The sequence below is a fragment of the Emys orbicularis genome, chromosome 2, assembly GCF_028017835.1.
Source record: "Emys orbicularis isolate rEmyOrb1 chromosome 2, rEmyOrb1.hap1, whole genome shotgun sequence".
NCBI lineage: Eukaryota > Metazoa > Chordata > Testudines > Emydidae > Emys > Emys orbicularis.
Window position 1 is genome coordinate 108,904,241 of NC_088684.1, and position 23,898 is coordinate 108,928,138.

The 23,898-nt window shown below is 40.1% G+C and overlaps 1 protein-coding gene across 1 annotated transcript in view; it reads right to left on the bottom strand.

The window, feature by feature from the left end:
- Positions 1-822: 822 nt before the first annotated feature.
- CDKAL1 (CDK5 regulatory subunit associated protein 1 like 1) overlaps positions 823-23,898 on the bottom strand; it is a 645,112-nt gene continuing 622,036 nt past the window's right edge. The window contains exon 16 of the mRNA XM_065398726.1: positions 823-1,272. Within this exon, the coding sequence (XP_065254798.1) occupies positions 1,078-1,272 (195 nt within the window). The 3' untranslated portion in view covers positions 823-1,077. The remainder of the gene's footprint in view (positions 1,273-23,898) is intronic.

The window sequence follows — 23,898 nt, forward strand, 5'->3', positions numbered from 1 at the left end:
CAGTTTGTGTTTTGCCTGAAGGCCCAGTTGAGTTCTTATTTGATTAGAATTGGTTTATCCATCCTTGATCTATACCCAAAGTTTACCAGCCACAAATCAGGCAAATAAAGAATGCTCTATAATAGAATGTGTAAGAGCAACCCCTCAAAGTCAAAAGTAAGATGGTAACATACTGAAGGACTTCCAAATACCTTTGGAAGACTTGATTTGAGAACCACCGTATATGCAGCCATTTTCTCCTACCTTCTGCTGAGATGCATTTTTTTTTTTTGCAAAAATTCTGAGATCATAAAAAGTTGTGGGTGAAATTCTGGCTGCAACTAAGTCAATGGCGCCAGAAATCCATCCTGTTAATTTACCCACAAGCATATTAAGCCTCTAAACAGCGTGAACTATGGGTATGCAATTTTGGAAATTTGTACAAAGATAACTGTTTATTTACAAGGTACTCTGGTGGAGAGCTGGAGAGAAGAGATGGATACAAAGTGGGTACCGTTATGTTCTTTAATGTTCCTAGTTGGGAGGCTGAGCTACTGATGTTTCTTTGTCATAGGTCAAAAATTACTTCAGACATGGCTGACACACCAGTGGTGACAGATACAAATTGCAATGGTCGAACAGTTCTTCTACTGAATATTTGATTTTAATATACAAAGACAAGCATCAAGAAAAATGTTTAAGGCAGCTTAAAATGCTCAGCATCCCAAGAAATTACCAATACTTCTGCAGGAAGAAAAGATTCCTTAACAATTTAATGGGTTTCCTACAAATGCATTTACCTGCAGCTACGTAAAAGACAAATAAGCAAACACTTGTTTCTTCTTTAAATAAAAAAAATCTATAAGAGAAAAAGTCTGATGTGACAAACCATTTTCCTGCCCTTGATTAAATAACCACAGAATGCAAATAGGAACAGGATGGGTCTCACTTAAACTATGGATGAAAGGAAAGGCTTAGGGTGAGTACAAATTATTGCTCAGTTTACATCTGTTTTTTAAATAGATTTCCTCTGAAGATTTTAATCAGCACTTTATTTTTGTTCACAAAAGCTTCGTTCAGTTCAGTTCAGTGTTTTATTTAAACACCTCGATAATAAAAAGTAACAAGAATTGCCAGTAAAGCCAGGCTGACAGACAGCATCTTCAGTCCACCTCCTTCTTGCAGCCAAGGAAGTTGCATCACCATCCTGGAACTCAATGATGCTTTTTCTCGGATCCCAGGGGAGGGGCAAGCTTTCAAATTCAAGCCATTTTCCAGCACATATCTGAACTCCTGTAGAGAAATGCAGGAATTAGATTAAGCTTGCATGCTAATTACATTTGATGATGTATATCAAGTACAAAGGAAATCTCCCCTTAGTAATAATGTCCCTTTTCAAGTCAAACAATAATTCAGTCTGTACTGCATCTTGAATTCTTGTTGTTTATCTCATTCATTTCTCATATATGGTGAAGAATTTGTGCTGATGCCATACAGAGTCAGTCTCTTCAGTGACATTAATTTCCAAATCAATAAAACTGTTAACAGAACAGACAAATTGCTTGGCAACAATGTCAAAGAGAAGTTGTTTGGGAGGGTGTCTTTTTTTGTTTTGCTATCTCACTACCCTCCCTCTCTTTGGTTCCTTCAAATGGGACTGTATAGCTAGCAATATAGGGGACTAACAACACTGCCATCTTTTCCACAGCAGGTCCCTGCCAATGTCAATCATTGTGTCTACCCCTGGTGTGCCAGCTCAGTGGTGTTCCAAAATCCTCCCCCTGCACTTTTTCCCTGACCCTCACCAGGCAGCTGTGCTAAAACACTCACCTTCTTGTTCAGCATATTGAGTCTCAAGGTCCCCTGCTAGGGCTGCTTTACCACTCTCAACCTGATTAAAAGCCCCAACAGTCCTCAGTAGCAGCTGGATCTATACTGCAGCATGGTTACGGCACGCTGAGTCGCCATTTCAGCTTAAAATCTGAATGGTAAAATTAAGCCTAACGGAAGTGTTCTCTACTGCAACACATATCTAGTTCAACAGAGTTGTATGGTTAAAAGTCACGTCTGTTTAAATGCCATCAGAATACATCTGCAAGAAGGTGTAAATGATGGAAAAGAGTATAAAACAAAAAAGGTTTACTAATATGTTGTCATAACATTTAATTTTTTCATTCTGTTTATTTTGGCTTATGCTTGGTTTACATTACACTTTTTCCTAGACTCCTTTTCTTTCTTTCTTTAATAAATTGGAATGAACCACTTGGATTTTAACTTTTTGAAATCTCCCATTTAAAAATATTTTTGGAGAATCACTTTTTGCCCCTCACTTTTTTCTACTTGGGCATCATTACTTTTGCTTTCCACTTGTACTACAAAGTGCCTGTCTGAACAATCATACATTCCTAAGCTGCTGTAACAGGACTGTGTGCATGTTTGTCCATGGCTAATGTAGCTGCTGACTGAATACAACACATACAAACCATTGAAGGTGCCTGCCCACGTCTAAGTGGGACAGCACAGCCTAAACAGTTGACTTCCTTTATCCACTCCAGGATTAAATACTGTTATAGTATTTGTGGAAGGAAAATTATTATAACTGCTTAGATAAACAAATATCAAAGGGGCAAAATGCAGCCTCAACTAAGTGCAGTTTTAACATCTGAGGTGTTGTTAATTTAGAGTGCACACAATGCTAGTTGGAGGATTTCTGACCATGTAACACGTGAAATGAAGATGACTTGCTACATGTACTCTAGGTAAAAAGATTGTCAACTGGATGAAGGAAGGAGAAGTAAATGGACAAGAATATTGGGACACAGTGCTTTCCAGTGTAAGATATTAAAACTAAAGGATTCCAGGACTGCATCACTACATTGTGAAGAATGTTAGTTTTTCACCATAAAATATTGCATGTGTCGACGGATATTGCTCTGTACTGATAGGTAGAGTAATTAAAATCTATTCCTAAGGAATCTAAAAAATTAGTAACTGGCTACAGCTATTTTATTCCAAGAGTCAAAGCTAATTAACCTTTATATGCAAAATAAACTGGAAACCACAGAAAACCAATTATTAAGGATTTTATTTATCTGAAACAAGCTACCCAGGAATATATTCGTTTCTAAGACTGGTCAAAGTTGGAGGAAACCTCTCTTCTCCTCAAAAACTGCATGTCTTCAAAATTCTACTCATCTGAGGCAAATAATTTCTTTTCATGGCCAAATAAAATATTAGGTGTTTTTCATACTGTAGGTTAGGTAGATTGTGCATCTGTGTCTAAAATTTCAAAACAATTTTATAAGACTGATTTATGCTGATATTTAATTCTGTCTAATGTTTTCAAACCTGAGTAACTAAAGTTAGATTCCTCAGCCCATATTTAAGTCACCTAAATAAAAGTGGCTCGGGTATCAGAAAAGCTGGGTACTCACAAATCCCAGTGAAGTCAATGGGAGCTGCAGGTACTCAGCATCTTTGAAAATCAGACCATTTCTCGCTAGTTGCCTAAATATCAATTTAGAAGCTTAACATTAGGCATCAACATTTGAAAATGTTGGCCTGTGTTTCCAGATACTGGCTTTCACTACTCTCCAGATGCATAGTATATTACACATAAGAACCCTTGAATGTACTTACCAGAATCTCATCTTCTATCTACTCCTGGGGTAATTCTGCATCACTGCACATGCACAGAATTCATGTCCCCTGCAGATTTCTTTGCTTCTGCACAGAAAAATGACTTCTGATGGGGAAGCAAAGAGAAGCCGCAAGAGTAGTCATATGCCCCTCCCCTGCAGTGCAGGCAGGTCAGTTTGGGCACCTGGAGCAGTCGGTAGAGACATGAGGGGGGCTGGGCAGTCGTGTGTGTGTGTGTGTGTGTGTGTGAGAGAGAGAGAGAGAGAGAGAGAGAGACTGTTCCTCTCACTCACTATTGAGGCATGCTTAGCGTGGAGGGGCAGGGCTTTGGGGTGTTTCTGAGGAAGTCAGTGTGGGGCAGGCTCTGACCCTCAGGCAGAACAGAATGTAGCAGTTTGCCTGCTTAGTGAATTGTTCCCATTGTCTTTGTGAATTCCCCCAGGAGTATAAAATAGGTGTAAAAGTTTTAAGGCTTCTTTACATTGCCAGAGTGGTGTAAAGGACAGAATGGCCTTATAAATGCTTATGGTGCTTTAGTGACTAGAACTGGTCTAAATTTTTGGACTGAAAAAATGTGCTCCATGAACTGTTTGCTACTGACCTTTCTCGTGATGGTCAGTATAAATTAGTAGCCAATATAAACTGAGAGTTTGATTCCCCAGCCCTCGCTTGCTCTTTCCTATGATGTAACAACTGAGCTGAATATATTTGTTGACTAATAACTAGAAATAAAGGGTCAAACCTAGCTATATTACTATTAGGCAAGAGGGTTTGGGGATTTCCTCCAATGCTCCTCATTCCCATTCTCCATCCATTGTATTGTAGTTTAAATAAATTACCTAAATAAATGAAACCAGGGTGATTACATTGCGTTATTTTGACAAATAAAATATGCAGAATTTTAAAATATTGTGTGCAGAATTTAATTTTTTTGCACAGAATTCCCCCAGGAGTATCTATCTAATATGTTTGGGGATCATTACAGATAATTTAATAACCTGTTTTATCTTTTTAAAAATATGTGAAGGTAATGATGCTTTGATATTTCTCACCAGTAGGATTAATGGATTGGAACACAATACTATGTTTTATTTGTTTGAGTATGCATGTTTTTATTTTCTTTCTTGATTTTCTCATATGGCAACTTTACTGCAATGTGGATAAATTTCTGACAACTGCACTACAGTTTTATTTTGTTTTCATCTTTTGTTTTCATCTTTTGTTTTAATCTCTGAAACATGTACTTATATTGGCAATCAAGTTTGAGAAACTCTTTCCACAAAACGATCACATTTTCACAGTATCACAGATTACAATGGACACTGTCAAACCCGTTAGACCAAAAGTGTAATATCTAATAAATTTGTACAGTACTATTTTTATATTAAATGTTACTTTTATTCCAACTGAATCATTTAATACTGAAATCAGTAGAAAATTTATACTGGTTTAATACTTCCATATGGACTAAAAGATCAGGATTTTCACATAATGCGATTATTTTGTTTTAGTTTTACTTCTCAATGTATCACATATATTTCTGTTTGGTACAGCACATCTCTTTAGGAAAGCCTGAAAAATGTTCATTTGTGTAAGTAGGGTCATTAGTATGTTCATCTGTTACATAGCACAGACTCTACCAACTACTCTCTAACCTGTTTCAAAATCCTGTCCTGCAACATCGCTGCACAGGGAATATGGTAAACTTTTCTTTAAAGTATTTGTCCTGCTCTCATTACTATATGTTGGAGAAGATGCATTAATGAGGAATGCATTAATCTGGTTCTGTCCACCTGCCACTTGTTCCAATCTTGCACAACAGCCTCTGAAATAAGATCTGTCCCCTACCTGCCAGTAGCTGCCACTGGCTTCTAGTAATATTGGATAAGATTCTGTGCTGCATCTCTAAGAGGTGAAGCACAGAATTTGCAGCTTGGGGGAGAGGCGCTAAGGTGCATTTAAATCTACCTTTGCACCCTCTTGATCCTGGGCTATTCCAGGGTTTGAGTGGCCAACGTGTAATTTAGACAGACAGCAAAGTTATGTTGATCAGGAGGGTAATTTTTTTCCACCCCAAATGACAGCTATGTTGGCAAAAGTCCTAGTGTGGATGCACACAAAAAAAGCCTTTTGCCGGTATTAATTACTCCATTTGGGGAATTGGCTGTAAGCTATACAGCAAAAGAATTTTGCGTCTCCACTGGAGGGGGAGGGACGTAGCCAGCATACCTCTACTGATAGAGCTATACTGGCAAATTATTTCAAGTAAGGCCTAAATTATGGCTGCTACCAGAGGCTGCCCTATGGTCTGCAGAGCTGCTTGGACTCTCCGCAGTGCTGTGTATTGTGGCCTGCCACAGACACATCCTTCCTACTCCCAGCCCCAACCCCTACACATTCCCAACACCATGACTTGCAAGGGGAAATCTCCCCCACTCAAAACCCAGGTTATTAGGGCCCTTTTAGGCCTGTCACTCTGGCCCTTTTATCTCGCATGAATGGACTGGAAGGGGATAAGAATCTCACTTGTATTTGACAGCATCATTCCAATAAGTCTGATTACTGAGCTCACTCCCCAATCCTGCATTGCATTAAGTTTATATGGTGGGATATACCATAGTGTCTTGTTTGTGAGAGTCTTGATAAAACATGTATTTACTTCCAAGAAAAGCTTCAAGGCACATATGTAAGATTCTGAGTTGGTCTAACTTTCACCATACATAATCTGTATCCAGTGGAAGTATAACATTTCCTTAAATCTAGTTTCAATGGATTTTCATAACTTCAGGAATTGGGATAAAGTACTGTATAATGCAATCAAGTGCAAGTCAATAGGAATAAAGCTAGACGAGCCTGTTTTTCGTCTCAAAAACATTTGGATCAAATACACAGGTAACTCTTATTATGCTTCTAAAATCACCTAGCACATGTGTAAAAAGATGCGTGCCATAACTGAGTCTTGATATTATTTTCCAGAAATAAGCAGTTCAAAATTAAAACTGTTGGTAACCTCATAATTAATAGAAACATTGTCCCCACTAATGAGAGAGAGAAGGGAAAAAAGTGGGGAGAAATTATCAAACACAAATGCAAAAACAGCCACTTTGAGTCCAGCATCTCGTATTTCCACTGAATTAGTCTTTCATCTTATTTTGGCAACAGCAAAGTAAACACAAGACTTTGCTAATAAGGTACAATATAAATTATTAAACCATCTAGCATATGATCAAATGCATTTCAGATTATTTTCTGAATAATTCTGCCCTGACAACTGCCAGGAGTAATATATTTTGCGTGCTCTTGTACAGCCACATTGATTGCTGTCTTTCTGATGCTCTAGTCCCTGACTCAAACTGCAGTGCATGAAAGTGCATCAAAACCGAATGTTTGACATCTGTCAATCACAGCCTGGCTTTTTTTTTGTTTTTTGTTTTGTTTTGTAAGATCTCACTTCATGTTTGTCAACAAAGACATGATAGCTATTCTTCAGCTCTGAGCTGAGGTTTTAACGGATTCAAAACATTTCTTATATGCAAATTTCTTTTGTGGTTCAGGGGCATTGTTAGAGCTTGAAGTGTTAGCTAACTACAGTAAAAAATTATTTGACTGAATATATCTCAAGATAAATTAGACTGCTGAATCTTTTATTCCAACCATACAGTACTACAGGGTTTCTCAAACTTCACTGCACCGCAACCCCCTTCTGACAACCAAAATTACTACACGACCCTGGGAAGGGGGACAGAAGCCCGAGCCCCAGCACCCCAGGCAGGGGGGCCAAAGCCCAAGTCCCACTGTCCTGGGGGGCACCAAAGCTTGAGGGCTTCAGCCCTGGGCAGTGGGGCTCAGACTATGGCTTCAGCCCCAACCCCCATCAAGTCTAATGCCAGCCCTGGTGACCCCATTAAAATGGGGTCGTGACTCACTTTGGGGTCCTGACCCACAGTTTGAGAACTGCTGCAGTACTACATACACACTTGTACAGATCTTAAATAATCAGGCACAACAAGCATATGTGAAAAATTAAAAGAAAAATGTTAAAATATGCATTATGCATCATATTATGCTATTTGAATCACAAACACTTGGGGCTCTTGTATTTTGGAGGCATTTTCATGATTTTCAAAGCAAACAATTTTGAAAAGGTCCTATAGAATATATTAGAAAATTATATCCCTGCTATCAAATTCTACTGGATAGTTATAAAAAGGGTAACATTTCCTATTTGATTCTATAGATTTATAGAAGTAATTTCTATAGAGCCCCATTACACATTTTTATAGAGTCCCATATATTTAATCTCTACCAAATTCTATAGGCTTTTTCCAGAAGGCCAGGATATGATCTTAAGAGTCAAAACCTAATCTGCATACAAATGAATTATCTTTTTCCAAATGTCATTACGTAATCCTCACAATGCTAACAACATGTGGCATCATTGCCATTATGAATCTCAAGTAATATGCAGTGCTATCTAGTTGGAAACAGAGAAAAAAATCAATGCAAAAAAAGTAGTTTCTGTTGCAACTTTTCAGTTCCCTAACTTAAGTGTGTTTGGGGCAGCTGATGTGCCATATGTTTCCATCTATAAAATCTCACCATCCTCTAACCTAAGAACTGACTGATTCCAGATGCCTATTCAAAGCCAGGTTAACATTTGCTTATTCATTACAAGAAATGGGAAGTCTTGAAAAATAACCAAAACAGCAAGGCATTTTTTAAAGAGGAACTTCACTTTGTTTATTCTTTGCATTATGTACGTAAGAAGGGCAGGGGGAGAGAATTGGACACAGGGTTAAATACATAATTGATATTTATTTGTTCTTAGTAGAAGGAACAGAGGGAGCCTCACCACATTTCGGTAATATGCTTTGATTCTTACTCAGTTCCAACCATTACTAAAGTTACAGCAGGAAAATAAATTCATGAAAGCATCGCACAAATAGACTGCAATCTGTAAACCTGTCTTATTTTCCATAGATAACATCCAAATCACTGAATCTGAACCTGTCAACTCAGGTCATGACTACCACTAGAAGCTTGCCTGTGGACAAACACAAACAAAATGCTTATTTGATAATGAGGGGTCATGCAGAGACTGACTTTAAGCTACAGTGTGTGTCAGTTTCTCTCAGATCTAACAGTTTCTCTGAGATTCATTGTCCATTATGAAGATCAATTTTTGCTCTGCCCTGCCCTAGCCCCGCACATCAAGAGTGCAGCCACAATTTGATGTTTCTTTCTCCATAACATTTCCAAGATCTGGCCTTTTCTTTCTGTCAATACAGCTGACACACTCCCAAGGCCTCAACTCCTATCAACCTATTCCTCTCTGAAATTTTCCATGCTGTGTGTCTGCCTTAGGCTGAATTTTTATGAATAAATGAAAAGATCTGACAAGGACCTAGGAGAGAACTGGGACACGCTGGGTAAAGAGAATGGGAAACTGAAACTGAATAAGGAGCCCAGGAGGGAGATTGGGACTAGCAGCTGGTGGAAACTGGAATGTGGATGGGGGAGTGGGTCAGAAATACATATTGGATAAGGAGCCAGAAGGGGAGGAATTGAGACTGGCTGGACAAGGAGACCAGAATGGGGAGTCTGGAGGAGTAAAACTGGGCAAAGACACTGGGACTGGAATGAAAAGCCAGAGCAGTGAACACTGGGAATGGGAAGGTGAGCAAAATGGGACTGGGATGTGGTGATATGTTGGTGGGGAGCTTTTCTAGTTAGGAAATGCTAGGATTAATTTTGGCCTCCTTGTATGCATGCATGATAGGATACCGTTTTAATTATATGACCACATACTTTTTTTCCCCACATGAATTCTAACTCCTTCAGCACACAGAATGTAAGGTGTTCAATTAATGAGGAGCTGTTCAATGTTTTGTTTTGGTAATGTATACACACAAGGGGGCTGAAATAAGGTTGCCCAGGCAGCCTTAACTCTGGCATTTCCTAACTTTTGAGTGCTTAACTTTGCAACCTTATGTGGTTTGAGAGCGAGAGAGAGATGTCCTTAGTTTCTCTTTAGCCTATGATTTTCACACAGAATAGTTCTTTAGTATTTAGCAGGGTCTCCAGACTTTTCTCCATATGGAACAGGATGTCGGTGTGGGTGTGTATAACCTAAGTCAGTCAGATATTATACAATTTTCCATTCTGGTGTTTACTCTTCACTTCAGGCCATTTACCTTTATGAATAGTTATCTTGATCCACTGATTCCTGATGTAAGGGTTTCCATTTCACTTAATTTACTCTAGAATCTCTTTGGTTTCTCTGCTGCTTTTGCTCTGCATTGGCTTTTCCAGGCCCCCATCTTGTGTCTCCATCAAAGATCTCCCATCTGGCACTGGCTCCTCTGGATCACGAGTGTCACTCCAGCATTATTGATCTTTAAAGACTTAACTGCTGTCATTAAATGGTGATGGGAGCCATCTGTTTACTTTCACAGTGCACAGAGGTCTTTCATCACTTCCCTGTCTTGGATGTGCCATGGCTTCCTTTGGATCATATAAGTGTCATTCCAGGATGATTTGTCCTTAAAGACCTAATTACGTCAATTAAATTATCACTCCAGTTCTGCTTACTCTCACAGAGCATGGGAGTTTTTCACCCACAACCACATCATTTCTCTCCCTATATGCACTTTTATTCCTGTACTGACCTTTATGTGATCCCCCATATTCACTTTTTCACTCAGATATTCTTTTATAGTACATATAGTTAGGATTTTAAATTCTTTGATTTTTTTTTTTTTTTTTACACACGTACCAGGGGTTCACAAGGTAGAACAGATCTTAAATCTTTTCATCTCAATCCTGAACTTCCTGTGAATACAGACACTGAAATTGCAAAATCTAAAATACTAGAGCTACCTTTCTGATATCCTACTTTTCTTTGTATTACGGTAGTGCCTAGAGGCCGCAGCTTCACTTTACAAACGTAACAAAGAGTCTGTCTTCACTTCAAGGTGGAGGTATAAATTCCAGTTTGAGGAGACACACCTGTCCCAATTCTGATCAAGCTACTGTGTTAAAAATAGAGTGTAGCCGTGGTGGCAAGAGTGGCAGGAGGGACTTACTGCCCCAAGTACGTACCTAGCATCTTGGATAGGTATTTGCTTCGGGCAGCTAGCCCCACTCGCACACCATGGCTACAGTATTTTTAGTGCACTGGCTCAATCACAGCTAGTGTGGGTAAGTCTCCTCAAGCTGGAACTTGCACCTCCAGGGCAATGTGCAGACACACCCAAAGATATGGTCCCTGCACTATAGAGTTTACTATCTAAGGCCTGGTCTACACTATGGGGAGGGATCGATCTAAGTTACGCAACTTCAGTTACGTGAATAACTCACTGCGGTGAGTCGACTGCTGACGCTCCCCCATTGACTCCGTCTGCGCCTCTCGCTCCGGTGGAGTACCGGAGTCGATGGGAGAGCGCTTGGTGGTTGATTTATCGCGTCTAGACTAGATGCGATAAATCGACCCCCGCTGGATTGATCACTGCCCACCGATCTGGCGGGTAGTATAGACAAGCCCTAAGTGTAAGACTATAAACTAGAGATGGATAAAACACATTCAGGAGAAGCTTAAGAAAACAGTGAGATGATATTGGTTGCCACAGAAATCAGTGCTCACAACAAACAAACAGCCATTGTGAAAAAGCTATGTCCCATTCCTCCCAGCCTCGCACACTGCAGAAGAATCTGCTCACAGTGGCACAGTCTATCATTATGTAGCAGTCGGTGATTAGACTTAATAAGCTCAGCAAAAATGCTTTTTAGTATCAATATGTTGTTAAGACTGACACAGGTAATTCTTCCACTCTGTAGGTTGGCCACATTAGACCTTTTAAAAATGTTCATGGTGCAAACATAATCAGTTCCTGTCAAACACATATAATCTCACTGGTTCTAGGCAACATAATTCCTTGTAAAATCAGAGAAGCTGAATCAATGCGAGTCTCTTCTGTTGTTTTATAACTTAGCAGGGATTCTGAGGCTTACTCATTTCAATCCATTTCTCCCACCTTTTTGTAACCCTTTGAAGAAATCTTACTGAAATTAGTTAATACAGAAGCTTCTCATCAGGAGTAGAAAAGAAGAAAGTAAGAGAAAAACACAGGAGACATACTGAAAATGACAAACATATGAGGTGTTTGTAAGGAAAAGGAATATTATAACCCCGTGACCTTGTCTGATTTAATCTTTCAGAAATTGGTATTTTTGGATTAAAAACTCCTTCGTGTTACTTCATTAAAATTAAAAAGGCATCATAGTAGCCACTTCTCTTTTCACTTCACAAAGGCATTCTCTGAGAAAAAGTGGTATAATTTGTTCCTTTTAGGCTATTGAGAATTACACATTTGGCCCTTCCCCCCAGTCATCCTATGACAGAACCTCTGATTGTGTTACAGCATCCTCAGTGCCCCTTCCTGTGAGAAAAATTAGGTAAACGTCTTGTTGACTGGCTCAGGTAGTTCAAGAATTCCTGACAATCAAGGCATCACTTTTACCACCTTTCCAAGGAACAGATGACAGACTTTGAAAGAATTACCAGTTTGATAATCAGTTCCTGTCAAACACATATAATCTCACTGGTTCTAGGCAACATAATTCCTTGTAAAATCAGATCAAAGGATCATAAAGATCCTTTTTGTAAAATGATCTTGCTACATGATAATACTACTACTTTGCACCTACCTGGCAATTTGTATTTGAGGATTTCAAAGCATTTTACAAACATGAATAAATTAAGTCTCACAACACCCTTGTTATCTTAAATATAAGTAAATCAATGCACAGAAAGGTTAAGTGACTTGCCTGTGGTATAACCTCTAGACAAAGCTCCTTTCCTAGTGACCAATAATCTGTCCGGTAGGTGTCATACACAGGTACCCAGTTTTCCTGTATTGTGCTGTGTTTTGATGTAGTATTTATGCTTCAGTAGTATCTATTTACTGTGAGTATTGTGCATGTGTCCTTAAGAGAAGATTAAGTATTAATGAATACACTTCATTTGGAAAAGGAAGTAGAAAGAGCATTGTACATTACAGATGGGAAACTCTCACAGGTCTGGTGTGAAATATGGAATGACAGAGTTTAAGGCCAGAAGGGATCACCAGATCATCTAGTCTGTCCTCCTGTATATCACAGGCCACCAACGCCATCCAAAACTCACACACTAAACCCAACAACTGGAATTAGACCAAAGTATTAAAGCCCTCAGGAGACTAAAGTATTGTGTGTCACAGGGACAGAACAGGAGGGACTGAGGTGCACCTCTGGAAATGGCTCATCTGCATGTTTTACCCCAGATGCTTCAAAAGTGTGTTTACAATTTTTTTTCAGGTTCTCCAAGTTTTGATTCTTGTACAATCCAATGTCTTGTCTACATGAACATTTAGTTTGCAGTAAGCTGGGGTATGAATCTACCCTGCATTAACCTGCCACACAATTCCTTATGCACACTAACAGTTCCTTAGTGCACTTTGATCTATCCCACTTTGAAACAGGAGCAGATCAAAGCGCATGAAGGAACTTGGTGAGCATCAGCATGGTCCACAGGGACACTTCGTGTTCCACAGTTTAGTGCAGGGTAGAGTCAGACTCCAGCTGGCTGCGAAGGAGAGGTTATTCACCTTGTGCAGTAACTGGAGTTGTCTGAGATGTGTCCCTCTATGGGTGCTCCACTTCAGATGAGCTCATGCCCCTTGCGCCTTTAATTGAAATTTTTTGGTAGTAATGCCCGTTTGGCTCATACATGCTCTCTATGGTTCTTAGTGCCCTGCTCCAAGGCTACATAGGGATGCACGGGTGAACCACCCTCAGTTCCTTCTCTACCATGAAGTCCTTAGAGGAAACTCTGGAGCAGATGGGAAGGAGGGCAAGTAGTGGAGCACCCATAGGGACACACATCTCGAAGAACTCAAGTTACTGCACAAGGTGAATAACCTCTCCTTCTTCTCCTAGTACTGTCCCTATAGGTGCTCCACTTCAGGTGACTACTAGCAGTATCCCTCCCCTGGAGACAGGGGCTTCGGAGCCAAGTCCAAGACTGAAGAGAATACTGCATTTCCAATGGCAGCATCTGAACTACAAGACTGGATTGCTACATTGTGCTTGGAAAGGTACGTATGGAAGTCTGAGTGAGAGCCTTACAAATTTCTACAATAGGAACATTCTTGAGTAATGCCACAGATGTAGATCTTGTGGAATGGGCCAACATCCTAGGAGGAGGCTGTATGTCTGCAGTTTCATACACAATATAACACAATCAGAAATCTACCTGGAAAGTCTTTGGGTGGAAATCACTGAACCTTTACACCTATCTGCAACAGTCACGAACCAACTGGGTGATTTCTTAAGACTTAGTTCTGTCCAAATAAAAGGCTAACACCTTCCTAACATCCGTAGTCTGTAAAATGGGTTCCTCTATGGACTGACGTGGCTTTGGGGGAAAAAACGAAGATGGATAACCTGGCTGATGTGAAACTTGGACACCTTTGACAAAAATTTAGGGTATGAGCATAATGAGACATTCTCCTGAAAAATACTGTAAATGGAGGGTCTGCCATTAGAATCCCTATTTCCCCACCCTGTGAGCAGAGGTGCTAGTTACCAAAACGACTGTCTTCCGAGATAAATTTATGAGGGAAAAGGTGGCCGTTGACTTAAAAGGGGTGGGGGGGAGGGACACACCATAAGGCATCTAAATACTAAATACAAATCCTAGATAGGAGTGGGTTCCTTAACTTGGGGGAAAACGTTCCCCAATCCTCTGAGAACCCTTACAGTTGTAAGATGAAGACTGAGAATGAAAGGCTGTTACAAACACCAGGTGAACACTGATTGAGCTTATAGACAATCCTAGTTTTTTTTAGCTCCAGGAGCTAATCAAGGACAAGCAAGAGGGAAGAGTGAGCAGGTGAACATTTCTCTGGACACACCAAAGGCTTAACCTTTTCCACTTGTGAAGGAAAGTTTATCTCATGGACTCTTTCTTATTGTTCAATAATCCTGATGTAGCTCCTTAGAACGAATAGATGCTAGTCCTATGAACCATCAAGGAGCCAAGTTTGAGACAAAGAATCTTCGGGTTGGAATGAAAAGTTCAAATGGTATCTTGGCAAAGAAAATGAGGAATGAACGGAAAGCTGAATGCCTGACAAACAGCTATGTGAATCAGGTACGGATACCATATTTGTCTGGACCATGTTGGGACTATGAATATTGAACCACAGCCAATGGGAGCTGCAGGGGCGGCGCCTGTGGACAGGGCAGCGTGCAGAGATGCTTGGCCGCACCTTCGCGTAGGAGCTGGAGTGGGGACATGCTGCTGTTTCTGGGAGCTGCTTGAGGTAAGCACTGCCCGGAGCCTGCCCCCCGACCCCCTCTCGTGCCCCAACTCCCCTGCCCCAGCCGATACCCCTCCCGCCCTCCGAACCCCTTATCCCCAGCCCCACCCCAGAGCCCGTACCCCCAGCCGGAGCCCTCCCATATCCCAACCCCCAATTTTGTGAGTATTCATGGCCCGCCATACAATTTCCATACCCAGATGTGGCCCTCAGGCCAAAAAGTTTGTCCACCCCTGGCCTGGCATATAGTGCCACAAAGGTGCAGGCTGCCATGTGTCTGAGTAAATGAAGACAACTTACTGATGTTTGTGGGCTGATTTAAATCTTTGATGAGATTTGCTAACATTAAGAATCTGTTGGAGGGAAGATAAGCCCAGTCTGATATAGCATTAATATTAACTCTATTCTTCATACCAGGCTCAAAGTGGATTTCTTTAATGTTGAGCTGCAAACAGCTCGCAGAACAGAGATCTCGTCATCTTTATGGCAATGAAAACCACATTATAGGACTGGCTGTTGAGAAGCCAGTTGCTGAGGTATGAAAAAACGATTATCCCCAGATGTCAAAGGTAAGCTGCTCCAGCACTTCTGAGAACACTCTTGGAGCACTAGATACTGAAAGTGATCCTGACCTACTTAAAAAGGAAGGAACTGTTTATGAGATGAATTAATTGAAATATGAAAATAGGCATCCTGAAGGTCAAGTGCCAAAAACTAATCCTCTGCTTCTAATGATGGAATTATAGCTGAAAGAGACACCATCCTGAATTTTTGTGACTTCAACAAATTGTTTAGGAGTCTCAGATCTAAATCAGTCTCCACCACTTCGTTGTTCTTCAGGATAAGAAAGTAGCTGGAATAAAAACCCCTCCCTCTATGCTGAACTCGACCTGGTTCTACAGCACCTATTGGCACAAGGGAGTCAATTTCTTGCATTAAGAGGTACTCATGAGAGGGGTACCTGAAAAGGGACAGGAAAAGGGGTGGGTGGGTATATGGGACCGATGTAAAATGGATAGTGTACTCCAATCTCATAACCACCAACATCCATTTGTTTGATGTGATTCTTTCCCAAGCAGATAGAAAGTGGGAGAGAAGGTCTCCAAAAGGTGGAAGGTGGGTAGAATGGTGTATATCAGGGGTAGGCAACCTATGGCACTTGTGCCAAAGGCGGCACGCGAGCTGATTTTCAGTGGCACTCACACTGCCCAGGTCCTGGCCACTGGTCCAGGGAGCTCTGCATTTTAATTTAATTTTAAATGAAGCTTCTTAAACATTTTTAAAACCTTATTTACTTTACATACAACAATAGTTTAGTTATATATTATAGACATATAGAAAGAGACCTTCTAAAAAGGTTAAAATGTATTACTGGCACGCGGAACCTTAAATCTGAGTGAATAAATGAAGACTTGGCACACCACTTCTGAAAGGTTGCCGACCCCTGGTGTAGATGCACTTGTTTTCGTGGAGTTGTTCCATGCCCTCGACCAGCCCATCTAAACTGATACTTAGATGAGAAGGGCTCAGTAGTAGATGCAGAGGAAGCAGGTGGTCTTGTCTCCCGGAACCCTGACTTTTTCCTGGGTGGTTAGTAAGGTCTCTGGAATCCTGAGAATTAAGTGGGGTGGGATTTTTGAGCTGTTTGGGATCTACTAAACTTTCGTTTGTTTATAGGTGTGTAAATCCCCAGAGATATCAACGTGGCTCTGGAATCCTTAAGGGTACGCAAGGATTCAGCAACGGATTCAGCGAATAGCCTGAGGCCATCGAAGGGAAGGTCCTCAACCGTGTTTTGGACCTCCCTTAGGAATCCAGACAGCTGGGGCCAGGATGCCCTCAGCATGACCACTACTGTAGAGACAGATCAAGTGACAGTGTCAGCTGCATCCAACGAGGCCTACAGAGATGTTCTAACAATTGACCCTTGTTAATAATAGCCTGAAACTGGTCACACTGATCAGTCAGCAGATGCTCAATAAAGGTGGTAAATTTGGCATAATTTGAGTGATTATAGTTTGCCATGACAGCTCAATAGTTCATGATCCTAAATTAAAGAGTCGCAGATGAATAGGTTTTTCTGCCGAACAGATCAAGGCATTTTTGGTTTTTAACATACGGTGTGGCCTTCATATGGTGTTGTCTGCCACACTCATTCACTGCCTTCATAAACAGGGCATTCAGTGCTGGATGGGTGAACAAAACTTTAGGGTCCTTAGCCAGGACCTTTTACACGTTGGTGGGTATCATTGCAGGGGTCTGCCAGATGGATTTGGCAGGATCCAACAGGGGCTTATTAATATGCAGAGCAACTCAGGTAGAGGGAGTCCACTGATGGATATTGAGGAATTTATGTTGCAACTCCCTGACCTCTTCCAAGGGAATCTGCAATGTGCTTCATTAATTCCTGGAAATATCTGAGGTCATCTACCATAGTTGGCAGGGGAGGCATAACTGATCCATCTGGGGAAGATCAGGGGAAGACGAAGAAATATTTGTTTCAAGAGTAGCCTCTTTATCTTCCTGGCCTTCTGCTCCTCAAAGGATTCTCATGCCTGAGGTAGAGGAGGAGGGATAGTTTGAGTATGGGAGCATCTTCCTGTGTAGTCCCCAGAAGAAAGACTAGGAGTATGGGAAAGTTGCTGTCGATATGCAACCCAAGGATCCCAGTATGGCCACTGGGGGAGTCCGAAAGTCAGCGGGGGTGGCATCCACTGGCGCTCAAACCAGTTCGGGGGAACACAGGCTCATCTTTGGTGTAACTCTCCCCTCTTTTCAAAAGTCTTAGTTGGGAAATCCCTTGTCTGAAGAGCAGGGGAATCTTAGCTTGAGACATTCGAATTGGAAGAGACGGAGCCCCAGAACTCTCTGAAGGTGTTGGAGAATCAAGCAGTACCAGGGAAATATCCCATCTCTGAGACTGTGCCTGTCTTGATACTGATAACCTTTTGGTAACCACTAAAATGGGAGTCACCGATTCCTCCAAAACAAGCAAGTCCTGGGAGAATCTGAACTTCTGTGTACTGGGGGGAGGTTTGAAGGACAGGGCACCATTCCATTTTTGGTACTGAGAATATATGTTGTTCTGAAAAGTCCCTTCTTGCTAAAGTAGTTGGTACTGATGAGGATGCCTTGAGAGGCACCGAGACCATTAGAGAAGTGTGTCTTCCTGGTAGCTACAGCACTCTACACAAGGTTTAAGAATCTGAAGTGCCTTCCAAAATCTGAGAGGGACGAGGTGTGGAACATGCTTTCAGAAGTCTTAAAAGAGCAACACTCCAGTGCGGAAACTACAGAACCCGAACCACCAAAAAAGAAAATCAATCTTCTGCTGGTGGCATATGACTCAGATAATGAAAATGAACATGTGTCGGTCCACACTACTTTGGATTGTTATCGAGCAGAATCCGTCGTCAGCCTGGACGCATGTCCTCTGGAATGGTGGCTGAAGCATGAAGGGACATATGAATCTTTAGCACATCTGACACATAAATATTTTGCAACGCTGACTACAACGGTGCCATGAGAACGCCTGTTCTCACTTTCAGATGACATTGTAAACAAGAAGCGGGCAGCATTATCTCCCTCAAAAGTAAACCAACTTATTTGGCTGAGCGATTGGCTGAACAACAAGTAGGACTGAGTAGACTTGCAGGCTCTAAGATTTTACATTGTTTTATTTTTGAATGCAGTTTTTTTGTACATAATTCTACATTTGTAAGTTCAACTTTCATGATAAAGAGATTGCACTACAGTACTTGTATGAGGTGAATTGAAAAATACTATTTCTTTTGTTTTTTTAAGTGCAAATACTTGTAATCAAAAATAAATAAAAAGTGAGCACTGTACACTTTGGTTTTTTTACAATTACACTGTGTTGTAATTGAAATCAATATATTTAAAAATGTAGAAAACATCCAAAATATTTAAATAAATGGTATTCTATTATTGTTTAACAGTGCGATTAATTGCGCGATTAATTTTTTTATCGCTTGACAGCCCTAATTTTTACTAATATATATTGTATTGTAACGCAGTATATACAGTTGTGGGTAACTCCAAAAGTACTCAGTACTGCAGTTTGAGATTGACATGTGTTTTCTTAAAAGCACTGATTTCTTAGAACATTTTTTGACTACAAAGTATTCAGCAAAACTTTTTTACTCTCTCTGTGAACTACTCAAGACTATGGTTCAAGGAGCTGAGTTTCTTTACACTGAGCTCATAAAGCAAGTCAAATGATATAACCTTTTATATTCCTGTTGTCTGCTGTTCACCACGTCCTCGGGTGGGTCAGTCTGGTATAAGCCATTTTCACTTGGTTTCTCAGACAGAGGAGCTGCATTTTGGTTGCGCTCTCATGCTCTAGCAAAAAACACACACAAAAGCCTTTTCTCTTAGCCCAAGCGTCTATTGGACTCTGGCAGGCTACAGCTTAATACAATAATACCCTCTGTAATTCCCTGTTACTGGAAATTGTCTGATTTTGTATTTTGACTCACATTTTATATTTACTTTTATATGGAAAAATGTATTTTCCCAAGGTCATAGTTCTGTTGTTGATCAAAACTGAGGCTTAGTCCCATTTCCAGTGAACCAAAGCAAAGAAGCATGAACACACTGGACTCAGAGCTTGTCTGTTGACTTAGAATAGAATGGAATCTTAGAAAAGTCCAATATTCAAACACAGGAAAACCATGTTAATTTTGAGCCAACCCCTTTTGAAGATCGGGGCCTACAAACTCACACATCGGTTATGACATAAAAACCTGAGAATCTGTTTTGAACTGATCCCAGAAGGTATCGCAAGCTCTAACTGTATGATAATTTATAAAGTGCTTTAAGATCCTTTGTGATGAAAGATCAACCATGGTACAATTATCTAAAAGACCCAGTAAGAAGATGGGAGTTCCCACCGTGCTTCAGTGTATCTGCACACTTGATATGGTCCAAATACACCCCCTTATTGTTAACAACAACCACCACCACGCAGCAACTCTCAGCCTAAGTTTTCTCTGAAGCTTGACTGTTCCTAGAGTTTTCAGTGCAGGACTCCCCTCTTCCTTCTCCAATTCCTTCTGCTTAGAGGGTCACTTCAACTCCAGTTATACTCTTGGATTGGAGCTAATAGGAGTCACATGGCCTGGCATCAGTGTGTGTCAGCAAAAATATTTCTGCATCTCTATGCAGTGTTTTAACACCTGAAGGAGTGAATCGGGGGAAAGAAAACCTGCCACATGAGGCATTTACCGACACTCAATGAGGAAAAGTTAGGAGTAAGAAATCAAGATTGGTGTATTGCACATTAATCCCAAGTAAAAGTGTTCTGTCTTTGATTAGGTGTTTAAATAATTAAAAACATACCAAAATGTCTCTTTTCTTTTATAGTTCTCCATAAAAAACTCACAGGAACAGTTTTTGTTGGAACCAAGTAGAGAGGAGAACTGAATATGAAGTCAAATAAATCCAAGAGTCAGGCCTCATGAGCACCCTAGGTTCTCAGAGATAAAACACAAGTTTTAAAAGTAATTCTCTCATTCTGTAATTTGAGAGAAATACTATCAAGAGACCTCAGGTTTAGGGAGAGATTGTTTGGTTTTAAGAAGGCAAACAAGTCTTTTTAAGCTTCTGATTCACCTGTAATAGCAATGGTTTGATCAGTTTAAATACATGATAGAGGATGTTGCCTAATATTACATTATATACAGCAAGTATACATGGTTACTATATGTAAAAATAATCTCTTGATGTGAGTCCTGGTTCAGTAAGTTTGCTTCATTACTTTGGAAAAGTCTAATATTAATAGATAACTAATATGTTCAATTATTAGGCCATATCTAGTTTTTTGAATGTTCCCACTGCATTTAGGAGTGTATGTCTCAGACAACAGAATTAAGACTCTAGTTTTCAGAGAGCCACCTCAAAGGATGGCATTTTGATAACATGGAACTATAAGGTACATAATCACTCAACTAAAGCAAATACTACTGTTGTTTAGAAATCCATCTCTATTGTCTACTGAAAAGGCTCTTTTCTTCTTATCCCTGGCACAACGAAAGATTTCCTATCTAAAGCTGCTGGTAACAAAATTCAAAACCCATACCCAGACCACCCAAATCAAAAGACTTGAAGAGGAACTTTATGCTTCTGAAATTGCATTGGACAGAGCTGAATTCTCTGTTACTGTTCTCAGTTAGGGCTAACCTTTTAGGTTAACCTGCTTTTCCATTTTGACTTACAAGGATACAATGATGTGACCGTTTGATTACTCATTATGGGGATAAGGCGACCATTCAATGAATTAGGTATGAAGATACAGTATAATGATGGAGAGAATGTGAAAGAAAGGATGCTGTTTTGAAAATGTCATTGTCACTGTGAAGCCCTTTGGGCTATATAAATTAATACACCATGTGAAATAATTAGGATATGAAAGTCATGGTAAAATTAATGATGCAGTTAAAACAAAAACTAATATCCAACAATCAGATCACACTACTTGGATAAGTCACCATCAAAGGGCCACAGACACAGTAAAGTATTATGGGAACATCATTTAGCATGTAAGAGCTAAATTGTTTCATAACTGTAACAAGAAAAATTATGAAACCCAAAGTATAAAGAATCCCTATAAAACTAAGGTAATTATAATCTTAGTTCAGAACTACTTCAATAGATTTGTCCTAGCAAAATTATATCGGATTTACAAGAATAATATACATATTAATTAAAAAGTATAAATGCAGTGTTGCATTTATAATTCTCATTGTTACCTTTCAAAAACAGGCAACAAGAGTCCACAGTGTTATAAAAAATAGAGTATTACAATATCAGTTAGCTGTCTATTGATCATTTCATCAAATGACTTCAGGGTGTATTAGAATTAAGGAAGGAACACCCTAATTTTCTCCTAACATGGTTTGCTGACCTGTTTGAAATTAGATCTACTTTCAACAGTTTTAAATTAAGCTGTTTCTTAACCTCATGCATGCAATTTTCACTTGCTTTCAAAACTGGCTGCGAAACTAATAAATGGAGAAGAAAAATTCTTAAAGTACTTTTTAAGGGGCAGAACTTCAACTAATCAGCAGTATGTGTATAAAATACCCAGAACACCTGAATCTCCTGCTGACATTTTGTCTGTTAAGAGAGTAAGTTATGTAACCCTTTTAAACCTCTGTTTCCTTTCAAAAGGTCAATATGCTTTTTATGTGCTGCAGTGCTTAAGTGTTCATGTGAAGCCATTACTAGGATCAAACCACTGGATGGATGAGGACAAGGTGGAAACACGATTCACATTTGTAGTTCCCATTACATATGCAATGAACATATAGAAGAATTTTAAAAAAGCACAATACTAGTTATAAGATCTTATTTTGGAGCTCCAACCAGTAGAGAGAAAGGAGAGGGTATGAATGTACACTATGAGTGGCACTGTAATATGAACATCTGCTGAATGTCCTTGGTCAATCTTTGTCTTTTCCCAGCACCAATCCCCATTCTTAGGAAAGGTATACATGTCAAATCCACACTGCCTTTCTCTGGCACAGATGGTTGGAAATAACTGACCTCTAAAAGGAGCAGTCAGTGTCATTAGTGGCTGTTGCCTTTTTATTTTTAATGCTAAAAGCTAATTAACACTCAGTGAATGTATAAAATGGAATATTTAGTAGTAAAGTGCTATTGGGGGGAAAAAGAACCTTTTACATTCTATCTCAAAAGTCTTCCAGTTAAAATTCATCTTGGAAAAAAAAATACCTAAAATCACCCTTGCATGTCAGTAAGAGAGCTGAAGAGTGTATTGTGAAACTGATGATACACTGCTACGTAATTTCTAATTTAGTATGTGTGAAGAAAAGACCCCACCCTCTGGCCCCGAGTGCTATGCTGCAGCAGGCACAAGGCAGCTATGCCTCATGGGCATCTGAAGTGAAAATGTGAAAATACAATCAGCACTGAATTTGTGTAGGCTACAAAACTAAAAATGAGACATACACTCAGGCAACAGAAATAAAATGCAAAATTAGAAGTGACATTTAGCCCTAAAGTCTTTCCTTGTGGTGGGAGGAAAAAACGACTGGTGTGTTCATATCCTTCCATATTCTGTAAATTGATCCACAGCTGAATCATCACCTCCAACTCATATTCTATTCCTATTAACTGCACGGGCAGCATAGGATTAAAATAATTACATAATCTGAACGGATTACATGCTGACATCCAGCCAAATAACATTATCCTTCAGGAAATAAAGAAGAAACCAACCAAAATATACCCACTTTCATCTGAAACTGACTTGCCTTCAGTAGAGTTACAATCTCAGATCCTGAGGCTGCAGGGCTTCCTCTAGTGAAGCCACTAGCTACTGGCCCCAGCCTCGGTCCCCTTGCTCCTGTCCACGTCCCCACCCCCCAAGCCGCATCCCTGCTCCCAGCCCAGGGGAGAGGCGCGGACAGGGGTAAGGGGGTGGGGGGAAGGGGACACTGAAAAGTCTGGGGACCACTGCACTAGGAGTTCTGAATGTATAAGACATGTAGGATCAGGGCACTAGTCGAGAAAGAAAAGTTCTTGCCTCATACTTTAAAGCGCAGTTCTACTCTGAAAATGATTATATAAAAATGGCCCCTTAACTATATGAACCTGCTACCACTTTTCATTATTTTTAGCATTGCAGGACTTGTCAAGTTCTGAGGCAGTGAGACATTCTATTCCATCTTGTGCATGATCAAGAGAATTGTTAGCTAAATTCTGATGGCAAAATCTATTCTGTTGGCAATAAGTTAGCCAGAAAGACTCCATCTTGACTTTCAGATCCCAGATTGAGCTTTGCTGGACTTCCAATTCCAAAAAAACAAACAAGAAAAAGCAAAACCCAAAACACACCAACCTCATACTCCTTTCCTCCTCCCCAAGAGCAGTT